Raw genomic sequence first — 13,373 nt, 5'->3', positions numbered from 1 at the left:
GAGGCCTTAACCTTTAACCCCCTCAGATGTTACTGAGGTACAGAAGCCCTCATTCCTGACAACTGGCTGTGACTGAGGGGACTTGTCATTCCGCAACATCTGGAGGGGTATATTTCAGCACATTGTGGCGAAATGTGGTTCTTATGGCTTTCTCCCCCCTTAATTTTCAGGCAGAATTAGATCTTAAGAGGCTTCGAGACCCCTTGCAGGTGCATTTGCCTGTCCGACAAATCAGCGATAAAGACTGACCAGCCCAGGTCCTCTGAACCCTGGCAGACTTGGCAAAACGGTTCATAGCTCTCGCCTCTTTAATTAAAGCATTGCTGGTGGAAGCTGGGAGGTCTTGCGGGGGTGGAGGGCTTTTTAATCATTCAAAGCAGAACAAGGACCATGGCTGGGGAGAGGGGTCAGTGTGTTCAACGAGAAGATCGGGCATTGTGGGATGTTAAGTCTTTTCAAAGGGCTTGACAAATACCGTCACATTTAAACGTTCTTTCTTCCTGGATGAAAATATATATAAAAAAGTCGGCATTTCATAAACAGAATGTATAGGGGGCATATTTTTCCGGCTTTGCAGTGTCTGCCTCTTGATGATGCACCAGCAGCCTGCTCAGCTTTTTAAAAGACTTCTCCTCTTTCAAAATACCAATAATAAATAATAACAGTGCATCAAAAAAAGTGAAGAAGAAGGGGGGAAAGCACCATCTTATGAAGCTATGGCTGCCAATCCAATTGGCCCTACATGCACTCTAGATTGGACCTAGTGTGTCTCTTTTGTAACCTTCATGTGAAACTGCTTTTTACTTTAAAAGAAAACGAAGCAGACTTTCTCCTTTATGGGATGATTACATCACTATAATCAGTTTTATCAATATCACAAGCGGAATAACCCTTGCCCTGAACGTTTGATAATTGACACTTTGAATGACTTCCTACATTCTTAAACTTGAACATGTCCCACTGCCCTGGTTGTACTTCTAGATATAAATGGTGATATTGCATGACAGAATTTTTCATATTCAGTCTTAAGGGAGGGAAGTCTCCCCCTACTCTTTCCACCCCAGAATCTGGTAGCGACCTGGATTAATCAAATCACAAAGGTTGGTTTAAATATATATCAAATTGGGTACTTGACTCAAAACCATGACTCTTTACAGAAAAGCATTAGGACAGGTATAATTAAATGTGATGTTTGCATAGCGGAGTGAATGATGTGTCTTTCATGAAGTCACCTGGTCTGGAGACTTTGTCAAAGGCCTGCAGCAGAAGACCACAGAGTTCCACATTGGTTCACAAGCCCTCTCTTTCTTTGGTAGCTTTAAAAAGAACGCCCCGGTGCCTAGGAGCCAGGGTTTCTGCGGAGTAGCAGATTGCAAACTCCTTTTTTATTATTGTTATTATTTTAAAAGTTGAGGAAATGGCACTCCATCACCCTCCACTTCTTGCAAACCAACTGGGCGGTTCCGCCCCCCCCCCCTCCCTTGAGCGGATCTTGCATCCTGCATGGAGTGGAATCAGCCTTTTCTTATCATCCTGTGATAAATACTGTGGAGACAGGATGGAAGCTGCAGAAGGGCTCTAAGCTTAATTCGCAGAAAGGCCGGGTGTTTCCTTTCAGTTCACTACTTCTCACTGTGTCAAGGCGAGAGGCTCCCACTTTCTGGAGAAACCATGTTTTAAAGTGTACAAAATAAATATAAACCAGACGCCAGGTGCCTTGCAGATGTGGAAATGCAGACGGGACCGTTGCTGCCTCCTCTCACTCGATGGCATGTTGGACTGAATCGATGCATGTTCCAAGGTGTTTTTTCTTTCTTTCTCTCTCTCTCCCCCCACCTTTGTCTTTCTGTTCTCAATTACATTTTTGATTTTTGATTTTCATTGGTTTTTTTTTAAAAAAACAAAAACAAAAACAAACCTGTTTTATCCTCTTTGTATGCAGCATTTTAAAAAAGGAAGAAGATAAGCAGTCCTGTAGAGGAACATTTTATGTGTGTTTGGGGCGAGGGAGGGGCATGGAGAAAAAGTCCTTAAAAAATAAAGTAAAATACTGAACATGTGTAAAATCCTGTATCATTTATTAAATATGTATAAAAGAGCAATGTACTTCTGGAACAATAAATAACTATTCAGTTTTTGAACTGTTGTGTTGAAACTGATTTCTTCCCAGTTGAAAGGAGTGAATCGTTGTTTGCTAACTTTTGCCTGGCAGCCTGTATGGGCCTCTTTCATTTATGGATAAGCCCAAACCAAGATGTCTCATGCTTTACAAAAATCATACAGGGACGGTAGTTCTGTCTGGGAAACAACATTCATCCAATAGATCACAGTATGTGGCGGTACATTCTCAGCGATTGTACCTCTTATGTAAATGGAGTTGACGACCTGTATGCCAGTGATCATCACATAAGCACACCATTTCCCGTATGCAGTATAATCTCTGTTGTAACAGGCAGACTTTTCCTCAACTGATAGATATCATTCTTGCCTGGAATGGCAGTAAAGAAGAATGCCCTGCAATATAGCTTTGACCATAAACTTGAGATACAGAAGCTTAACTTAACCCATGGGTGAGGAATCTGTTGCTCTCCAGTTGTTGTTGAACTTAGAGTCATATAATCATAAGAGTTGGAAGGGACCTCAATGGTCTGATATAGTCGAACCTTTGCAATGCAGGAATCACAACCATTAAGGGATGATGGAAGTTGTGACTCAGCAACACCTGAAGTTCCCCACCCCCTAACAGTGGTAGCGGGGACTTGTTCTATCAACCTGCACCTTCCTTATGCCTGCTGATCTCAGAGGAGGCTTCTGTACAGCTCTACGGTCAAAGGCAGATGGTGTGGTAGGATGTAGGTGCTGACCTGATGTCCTGACAGGTGAGTTGCTGCTACTTACCAGGAGAAGGAAGGAGGGTGGTGGCTGGTGCAGAAGGAGCACCAGATTGGCAGATGCATTTGCACCACACTGACCTCGATGCTACCTTGGTCCTCCCAGGAAGCACCAGCCAACTCAACGGCTGCGAGGTCAAGAAAGTGTCTCCCACCGTACCAATCTGCAAATGACTACTATAAGATTGGATGTCAGGAAAACCCTTGCCCGTCATGTTGCAGTGCCAAATTCAAAACAAGTGAAAAATATTCGTTTATTACCTACACTGTTGAGATTTCCACCGTGCTAGACATCTGGAGTTGTTTAGGAACCTGAGATGCTTTTAGGGGGATATAATAGACAAGGAAGCAATAAGATTAAACACTGTCTTCCACCATAACACATCTTTGCTTCAAATTACACACTCCCAACACCTCTCTGCGACAGAAAGGATGTGTGAGCTAAGATCTGCGAGTTCAGTTGTTTAACTTGATCTTCCCTGGAAGTGGCTTTTAGAGGAAGGAAAAAGCACTGGCCCACAAATGCACTGAAAAATAAATGAATAAGCAGCCAAAACCTGCTCAAAACCAGTACATGACCTACCTCCACATTACCAAGATACACCTTTTTTTGTTGCCTCTTTTAAAATCTGTGAAGCAGGTGAATTGTTTTCAAAAGCTGCTTCAACATTTTTCATTGTTGTTGTGAAGAAAAGCCTTGCTCTCTTCCCCTCCATTTTGCCAGAGCGCCCAGGCACCTATTTCCAGCCCCAATTCCTAAATCTACAAACCCAGGATTGGTTCTGTCAAGCAGGAAGTTGAAGAAAATGCAGTGGGGTTTTACATCAGCGAAAACCATCTTCACCTACCCCAGGGGGTGTCTACAGTCTCCACAACTCTTAGCAAGTATCACACTACCTCAGGGGTCAGCAACCTTTTTCAGCCGTGGGCTGTCCCTCAGACCATGTAGTGGGCAGGACTATATTTTTTGGGGGGGAAATGAATGAATTCCTATGCCCCACAAATAACCCAGAGATGCATTTTAAATAAAAGCACACATTCTACTCATGTAAAAATACCAGGCAGGCTCCACAAATAACCCAGAGATGAATTTTAAATAAAAGGACACAGTCTACTCATGTAAAAACACTCTGATTCCCTGACCATCCGTGGGCCAGATTGAGAAGGCGATTGGGCTGCATCTGGCCCTCGGGCCTTAGGTTGCCTACCCCTGCACTACCTGGCCAAACGTGACCTGTGCTTTGATATTTAAAACCTCCAGCTGTCACTCAATCCATTGTTGGTGAGAAAGTCCTTAAAAACAGAGCTGCCTTTTGCCCTTTACATTCCATCGTAGGATCCATCTTCATTGACCATCAGAAAAACCTGCAACTGGCCACCTTTGCTGTGTTACTCATGAGAAGACCAGACACAGGTTTGTAACTAACTAGGTCAGCATTGGTCAGCTCCTTTTATTTTCAATCTGTTTTGTCCATTTGTCCTCTTCCTTTTTTGTTCTCAATAAAACGTCATATAATTTGGCTGCTGGGGTCTGACGTTAATGCCAAACTTTAGGATTCTGGTAATCACCCATGTGCCTAGGTTGTTTGGTTCATGCTACAGGCCATGGGAGTTGATAAGAGAGGCACAGACTGTTCTGATTCCAGGGAGAGCTGGCTAGCCAGAAGCTGGTGCTACTCTCTGAGTAAACTGAGAGGGATCTGGCTGAGAAGTACAGAGTGTGCTGTCTCAGACCCACATTTTAGTACTTCCTTGGGTGCTCCAGAATTCTCTCCCATCCAGGGGCTTTCATATGGAAAGGTTGCAGGGCAGCAATAGCCGGATAGTTGAGGTGCAGCATGACTCCCCTACACGGCAATTGTGCAACAGTTGTGCCAACGCAGGCACTCCCCTCCTTCCCCTTATGTTACAAATTGCACCATCAAGCAGAATAATGCTAGGAAAAATGGCCACTGTTACATCTAAGGAGACCTCCATCTCCCAGTGTGCAACCTATCATGCCGGCTAGAGGTATAAGCAACAAACCAGCATTGCCCAGCTCACAGGAGGATTCCTTTAGCAGTACAGTAAGGCTCAAGTGCTTCATAATGCAATACAAGACCAGGATAGTGAGAGGTGTCGTCACTTGGTCCCAGGCATCCATCCTCCCCATTGAGATATGGGTTTAAAAGGCCAAGGGAATTTGTGGGTGTGCAACTAAGGTGTAGGCAAGCCCAGTTTATGAAATTGCACATTACCGATCATGGACCACTGCTAAGGACTTGGCTTCCAGTTTCCTAGCACTGTGGAGCATGAGCCAACATGTGAGAACCTTGACTCCAGTCTTAAACTGACATATTTATTATATGCATTTATGTATGTAGTAGCATTCTGTTACATGAGAACCATTTCCTGTTAAGTGTTCCAGCTGAAACACAGATTTCCACCTCAGTGAGAACTACGCCTTTGGTGAGATTACTTGCAGAGAGGTATGTACACAAACGTGTCAATGTGGCTGTTTTCCCATCTCCAGCAATCTTTCCCCCGACTTGGCTCCTTGCCTACAATTAAAATCAGCAAAATGTTTCATTTCATGGCTGTGATCTGAAGATACCTGATTCCAGGATTTTTTATTATTATGTGGCATTGATCTAATACATTTGTGAATGATTAATATTCAGGCAAACATTCCATTTCAGGGTGTTTAAAGCTCTGTTGGAATTATAGCTTCCTGTCCACCTTTCCTTCTTTGCTCTGTGGTTGTGACAAAAAGTAACCTTTCAATAAATACCAAGGAAGCCCTTCTCCTTTCCCAGGTACAGCCTTCTGCAAGAAATTATATATGCAGCCTGCTCTCTATTGGTGACTCCTATTGTGCTTGATAGGCAGTGCTATTTCTCTAGAAAAAGAGGTGCCAGAACTCATAATGAATGCCTCCCTTGTTCTCTTATAATGGCAATGGCGCCCACCTGAGATGTGCTGGAACTGAGTTCTGGTGAGTTCCAGCCGAAAAAAGCCTTGTTGATAGGCTGCGCTACTTTGACCTCCCTTTCTTCATCACTCCTTTTGCCTCTCATGCTATCTCTGTGTGGGCAGCCTACTGATGGGTACATCCCATAATATTAGTATTATTTAATAAATAATACCAATTACTTTATCTTGCCCAAGGCAGCTCAAAGCAACCAACCAGCCAGCCAACCAACCAACCAACCAACCAACCAACCAACAAACGACATAAAAACCAATTGATGGGGGGGTACATTTAAAACACGGGTGGCGCTGTGGGTTAAACCACAGAGCCTAGGACTTGCTGATCAGAAGGTCAGCAGTTCAAATCCCTGTGACGGGGTGAGCTCCCGTTGCTCAGTCCCAGCTCCTGCCAACCTAGCAGTTCGAAAGCACGTCAAAGTGCAAGCAGCTAAATAGGTACCGCTCCGGCGGGAAGGTAAACAGTGTTTCCGTGCGCTGCTCTGGTTCGCCAGAAGTGGCTTAGTCATGTTGGCCACATTGGCTCCCTCGGCGAGATGAGCGCTGCAACCCCAGAGTCGGCCACAACTGGACGTAATGCTCAGGGGTCCCTTTACCTTTACCTTTACCCACATCCAGAAGACCACAGAAAGTTTAAGGCTAAAATGTTAGAGGTAAAACTGTGATGTATCCAGACCCTCCAAGTGTCCCTATTTTTCAGGGATGTCCCTGATTTGGAGAAGCCATCCTGGTTTCTGATTTGATCCCAGAATGTCCCACTTTTCCTTAGGATGTGCCTATTTTCATTGGAGAAATGTTGGAGGGAGGTATCCTACCTCTGAGCCATCTGAAGGCAATCCTGTATGGAGAAGTTTTTTTATATGTTTTTTTAAAAAAAAAAATGTTAATGTTTTATTATTGTTCTTATATGTTGGAAGCTGCCAAGAATGGCTGGGGCAACCCAGTAAGATGTGTGGGGGTATAAATAGTTAAATTTATCATTATGAAATGGGGCGTCCCTATATTCATCAGAGAAATGTTGGAGGGTATGAATATATCCACAACCTCCATAATAAAGTATAAGGATGGGGCATTGAGGTGAGATTGTTAAGAGAGTTGAGTTTATTTCCCAATTCCATAACTTATCTGCTAATGGTTTCTCTTATTTTATCCATTTTTCTGCTTTGCTGCCTCAGCACTCTTTTGCTTTGGATTAATTTTTCTTTGTATCCATCTTTGGTTTTAGTAGTGTCTCAGTTAAAGGCAGGTGGTTTTATTCATGTATATTTTTAACTTTTGCCTGGATAGAATATGAGATCATAAATCCCCAGTGGAACTTGTTTACCAAAATAAGGTCTTCCTAGCTCCTTGACCCCCAGCAATCAATCTTAGAAGCATGTCCAAACTTATCTGGGATATGCAACCTTCAGTTGACTGGCGGCAAGGCCTTGCCACATGTGGCTGGTTCTTGGTGGCCTGAAATAGAGCCGCAGCAAAGTGCTGTTTCTCACATTTCCCTCTCCTGAACCAATGTGGAAGAATACAGAAGGTGAAAACCTCACATTGTTTATGCAAAACGGGATAGCGAAAACGAGGCTGGCAAAGTTCCTTCAATTGGCTGTATAGATGCAGCAAATCATGACAATTAAGATGGATGCCAGAAAATGGTTGTGCGTCTCTGGTAGAGAGGCACTGTGAAACTGCGGTTGTTTTTAATGTTCTGTTTTATGTATGTTTTAATGTGCTGTTGCACTATCTTGAACCAACAGGATATAAATGAATAAAGTGGATCCAAGGACAGTCTGAGGCACTGGCCAGTTTCAAGGAGGCGTGATAGAAGAGCTCTTGACAGAAGTACATTTGTGCTTATTCTGAAGCAAGTAACTGAAAGGCCAATCCTTAAATCTGGCAGAGAAATCTCTGGAGGCTAGGAATCTCACCATCAGCGGGTGATGGAGGGCAACGTTTCTGCACAGTTTTTGTCTTCGAGATTGGGCAAACGAGAGGCTGCTGACCCCTCTTATTCTAAGGGTTTCTCAATTGATCAACTACCCTGTAGTTACTACAGAGATACAACTAGTCAAAATGAATAATACCAGCCATCAAGCATGAGCTGGGGCAGGCAGTGAAGAGAAATAACATTTTATGTGTGTGCGTGCTTCAGATCAGAAATTCAGCTGAAAGTTGTCATTTTTTATTTTATTTGATCCTAAAACGAAGACTATATCAGCCTCCAACAACACATAACTTCCCTTGGCTGGCTGTACGGGTGCCCTTTCAATGGGAGTTTTATCTTTTGAACGCTGAGCGCTGACGTTCTTACTGCACACTCATTAGAGACCAAGAACACTTTCTAATGGTTGTGCCGAAAGAACTTTGACCTTCCTTCTCACACCCCTTTTGCTAAATGGAGAAGACATTAGAATGAGAGCCACGAGTAACATTTTGATTTGCCCTTAGTGTACTCCATAAAATAGGCAGACTGACCTTCCCCCGGTGTGGCTGAACAAGTAAACCTTGCTGAAGATGCTTCATTTGCTGCTGCTACATATATAATATGTCAAGCCACAAATTCATTTTGAGGTAAAAAAATTATGAAACAATCTTTCAATTAAACAACAACAATGCACCCCTATTATGCTGTTTATGAACACCTGCTACCCCTGCCTCAGAAATTTATAACAGCAAATGAAGAAGAATGCACAGCACTGAGTTAATAGCTGGAAGTGTAGAGGCTCAGAAAACAGAGCTGTGTCAACAAGGGCCCAAGAGTGTCTCTCCTTTCATCTGTGAAAGTGTGGGTGCCTCGCCCAGCTGTTCAGCCCTGAAGGGGGGCAAGGGACCTTAGTATGGCATCCCGCTAGCCTCCCTCAGTGGTAAGTTGGTCTCAGAGTATGGTCTGTTTTGCTCTATTTTGGCAGGCGGGGGGCGGGGGGGGTTGAAGTCTCATTGTCTCTTGCTCTCCTATTTCCTCTGATTAAGACACTTTGCTTGTCCTTTCCTCATGACAGGAAACAGAAAAAAAATAAGAAGGAGATGATAGCTAGGAGCCATCTTCCTTTCTTCCCACATCTCCACAGGATGCCTGGGTCTCCCTTCCTCAGTGGTCTTTCCAGATAAGATAGCAGGTGTGTCACTATAGGGCACTTGGACAAGAAAACAATCAGAGGATGGGCTTGGAAACAAAATGAATGCATCTGCGTGTGGGGGAAATAACCCTCTTTGACTCTGAAAGGCAGAGCTGCTATGGGGCAGGTCAAGGCTGCAGTTGGGCTCTGCATTCCTTACAGCCTCTTCCTCTGATAAAACCTCCAGGACCCTTAACAGACTCTCTCTTCATGTGAGCTTGCTTCAGGACTCCAGAACCCATTTGGTGTGTCAAGGAGAGAGAGAGAGAGAGAGAGAGAGAGAGAGAGAGAGAGAGAGAGAGAGAATACAGGTGAACCCACGTTGCGTGCTGAAAAGGGATTATTTTGACAGAGCACGTGGCCTTGGTCCGAGGGGGATGTTCCTGTTTCTCATTTTGTCCTTGTACCTCCATGCTAAAGCACAGCCCTTGCAGGAGAACACAGTGGGTAAGTAGACGCAAAGCCATTTATTAGACACTTTGGCAGTCAGTGTTCTTGCAGTGACTTTGCCCTCCTTTTAGGTCTTTTTCCAGCCAAACTGAGCTGTAGTGAACATAGTCCAGAGTTAGCACTGCATTTCAATTGCAAAAGGATCTTGCATTTCCTCTAACACTCTTTGCCCTGAATTTCTTACTGGTGGGAAAATGTGAGCCTTCCCCCAAATATTATGTTTGCCCTGTAAATCTCACAGGCACCTAAACCTAAATCCTAAATTTCTTTTTCTTTTTTTAGAGGCTATACTGGTTGACTTTACATGCTTTTGATCAGAATGATTATATTGTAGTTTTGTTTTTATATTTGATGTACCCTGTCCGAAGGCTGGGTTAAAAATGATACAGTTACTGCCTTGGATTCTAAGTTGCTTCTCTGTTTCATGCAAGGGAGAACCAACCATATCCTACACCTTTCCCAAAGGACTACAAAAGTCCTAAGATGAAATGTATTCTGCTTGTGAGAAAGAAAATGAAATACGATTCTTTTCAAGAAATCGAAATATCCCCCACCCCCCAATCTAAACCGTCATGGCGTTGTCATAAAAACTTTGAAGGCTTCTCCTTCCTCTCCTCCACCTGCATCCCTGTGCCACCCCCTCACAAATCTGATCTTGGGCATTTGGGGCTTAAGGATAGAGAAGAAGAACAGTTTCACTGAGCCAGCAAATTATTCAAGTTGGCCAACATCCTTGGATGTCTCGCAATTTCTCAGCATCTGTAGAAGAGATTATCATGCTCCCATTCACCACTAAGACAGAATCTGCTCCGTGGTGGACTTTGAATCACAGGTATGCATGGGACACCAAATTCTTAATTTGGGTTCTGAGGCATAACTTCAAATGTGGTAGTGATGTTGAGAAATTCCTGTGGCAGGAGGTAAAATTCAAACAGATACCAACACCCCATTCTTGGATCCACCGAGAGCCTAACATTCAAACCATCACACAATGTTGGCTATATGATTGCTTTGTGTATTTTCCCACCATGGAGCAAGAACATCTGTGGATGGTGTGTTTGTGTGTATGTTGACTTTGATTAAGAAAATGTCATAAGCACAGACACAGAGAAACACATACACAGAGCTGCATTCCAAGGTGGATTTTATTTTTTTTAAGCCAGGAGATCAATTGTGGATTCTCCTGCATAACGTGTCCATTAATTCTTATGAGTGTGAATTGCAGCCACTGCAATATCTATAATCACAGGCAAGTGAAGCAAGAATAAACAGTCAGCAATCACAGTTCGTCTGTGTCCAAGTCGTTTTCTCATTAGGTTAAAATGCATATTCTTATTTTCAAATGGTGCTACAGACATTGCAGAATTCCTAAAATTTGGGTTAAATAATGCAACAGTAGCAGGAGAAGCCCAGTGGGAAATAAGGCATCAAAAGGTAGAAAAACTCGATTTGTTCAGTTTTGCTGTGTGCCTAAGCCAGAACAATTGCCTTCTTTAAGAGTGAGGATAGTGAAAAGTAATGGATTTGCCTTAGTCAGAAAAATATTAGCATAAATCCTGCTTTAATGGTGGACCTGACCAGTCATGGTTAACTGGTGCTTAATCAGGTGTTAAATATATGCAAAGATTTAAGCTGCAAACTTTCACTGCAGAAGGTGCTGGGGGGAGATTAAATACAGGCCTGATGAAAAGTGAAATGAATATTTTTATTACATTCTTCTCTCTGGCGGCTTCCACTTTAAATCTCTATGAAATCCTGCTTCTTAGGAACAGGTTGACTCAGATGCCCTTTGTACATACACAAAGCTCCCACTGCAGGCAACAGCACTTGTGCATGATCAGTAAATAGATGGTGCTTAAATGAGATATCTCACCATCATCCAGTTAGGAGAACCTTATTGCAACAGGAGACACAAGCAGAGATGGAGGGCATGGAAAGAACCCGCCCTTGAAGGTAGTTCATCAGCTTTACCTGGTGCAGAACTGTGGTGCATTTATGAAGAAGGGTCACAAGGAAAGTAGCACCACTTTCGTCATATCTATTCTGTGCTGACTGTGGTTAGCTCTCAGGTTTGTACTGTGTATCACCTTTAAAACATCTGGGCCCTGCATCCCTAAGAAACTAGCCTCCCGTGAGGTCCTTTCCAGACCTGCAGATCAGAGGGAGAAGGAGGTTGCTTGGAACATGCAGGAGGTCCTTTTCTGTGGTGGCATCCACACCCTCTAGGCTTCGGTGCCTACTGAGATCCACCAAGTCACCACGTTATATTCTTTCCACCGCTAGCTGAAAGTATTCCTATATGCAAGACCTTTCCTTGGCTATAAAAGGATTGGTGCTGTTGTATTCTGTTTTAGTTATTGCAGTTTTCATTTTTGGTTTTATATATATTTTATCATGTTTTGAATATCATTTTTTGCTGTGTGTGTGTGTGTGTGTGTGTGTGTGTGTGTGTGTGTGAAACTCTAAGCAAATTATTAACATAATAAGGACCAGGGCTGGTCTTTAAGATCTATGAAGACCTTTAAATACTAGGGAACAGAAAGTATGTAGAAAATTGGTTTGCAAGGTGAGGGAGAACTGCAAGTCATTGGGCCCGATGGCAGCGCGAGTCAAGTGTTCTGCTCTGAACTGGGGAGATCAAAGCCACTCTCATGAACCATTGTCAAGGAGAGCACCATTCTGCTTAGCAGAAAGCACAGACACAAAGAAACAGCAGCTTAGAGACCTATTTTAATCTCTTCTTACTGGCAGGAGGCAAGCCAGAGAATGAAGAGGAAGGGCCCAATGTATATGCCAGGGCAAGGAAAGGTGACAGAGAAGTCAGCCTCCCAGGATGAGGCAGAGACATTGCAAGACAATTTCTAAGTGCAAGTTAACAGCACTGTGGGCCAGCACTATAAAGCCCCCTTTGTAAAATATGATAAGTTTTAAAATTAAAATATAGTGGTGGGTGGGGTAGGGGATGACATTGCTTTGCTGGAAAATAGTCCCAGGTCACAAGAGTAGCCTTTGGTACCCAAAGGTATTATTTGATTAAAACGTTTAGGATGAAATACTGTGGTTCCTGGAAAGCCATCTCAGGTGCCATTGGAAAAGCAGGCCCACTGCTGGGATTCCTCCCTAGGAACTTTCCACCGTCATGGGTGCTTCACAGGGGGTGGGGTTTCAGCAGGGGTGTGTGCTGGCAATAGCCGCAAATCTGCAGGGTCCTAGGTTCCTTCATTGTTTCTCAACATCCACTCCCCTAGCAGAGCCAGAAAACTACATCAACCCAAGAGCAGACCATTGTAGGGAATTAAAAAAGGTGTTTGGTGGGGTGTCCCACTCCTTAAATGGGAAATAAATCTAATGGCTAGATCCAGTACGTGAGATCATTTTATGCAGCCCTCAGAGCCCCTACTAAATTTTAACTAAGTTCAATAAAATAATAAAATAATAATGGTTTGCTAAGGAAGGGGAGGGGGGAATGTGTGGCATTAAAGTATCTTGAAATGATTTAACAACAACAAAACCCTACAAAAACAATTACAGCAAATATATATACATATATATAAGCCAATTGCAACATAGACACAGACTGGAACAAAAGGCTTGTTTAAAAAGAGAGACCTTCAGCAGGCACCAAAAGGACAAGAGATGTTTAACAGGAGGCACGTTTGAAGGGGAGGTGCTCTCATGATAAAGGCCGGATTCCTACATTGTACAGAATGGACCTCCTGATGAGATGTTATCTGCAGGGGGTTCTCTCTCCTGCAGAGCACAGCGATTGGCTGGGTATATAAAGGGAGAGAGGATTGCATCTCTTTTAATGGAATTGTTTGCAATGTGCAACTTAATGGGTGTCAACTTGTAAATGGGAGGCTGCGCTGGAGTGCGCATGCTCTGCAAGGGAGAAGAGTTTCCTGCTTTGTGGGTATCAGCTGTACAATGAGGTTGAGGACAGTTTGTGACTCTGAAT

At 43.4% G+C, this 13,373-nt stretch overlaps 2 protein-coding genes across 3 annotated transcripts in view; both read left to right on the top strand.

Moving 5' to 3' along the window:
- Positions 1-2,141, top strand: part of MCU (mitochondrial calcium uniporter) — an 81,959-nt gene extending 79,818 nt beyond the window's left edge. The window contains exon 8 of one of the 2 annotated variants that reach the window (XM_028729603.2): positions 175-2,141. In XM_028729603.2, the coding sequence (XP_028585436.2) occupies positions 175-180 (6 nt within the window). In that variant the 3' untranslated portion in view covers positions 181-2,141. Of the gene's footprint in view, positions 1-170 lie in introns of both variants that reach the window. The other variant, XM_028729604.2, reaches the window with a different exon arrangement.
- A 6,900-nt stretch (positions 2,142-9,041) lies between these two features.
- The window catches only part of OIT3 (oncoprotein induced transcript 3), a 33,091-nt gene continuing 28,759 nt past the window's right edge, over positions 9,042-13,373 (top strand). The window contains exon 1 of the mRNA XM_028729605.2: positions 9,042-9,412. Within this exon, the coding sequence (XP_028585438.2) occupies positions 9,343-9,412 (70 nt within the window). The 5' untranslated portion in view covers positions 9,042-9,342. The remainder of the gene's footprint in view (positions 9,413-13,373) is intronic.

This window comes from Podarcis muralis, chromosome 6 (assembly GCF_964188315.1).
Source record: "Podarcis muralis chromosome 6, rPodMur119.hap1.1, whole genome shotgun sequence".
Classification (NCBI taxonomy): Eukaryota; Metazoa; Chordata; class Lepidosauria; order Squamata; family Lacertidae; genus Podarcis; species Podarcis muralis.
Note: the sequence above shows the minus strand (reverse complement) of the source record. Positions and strands in the feature narration are given on the sequence as shown.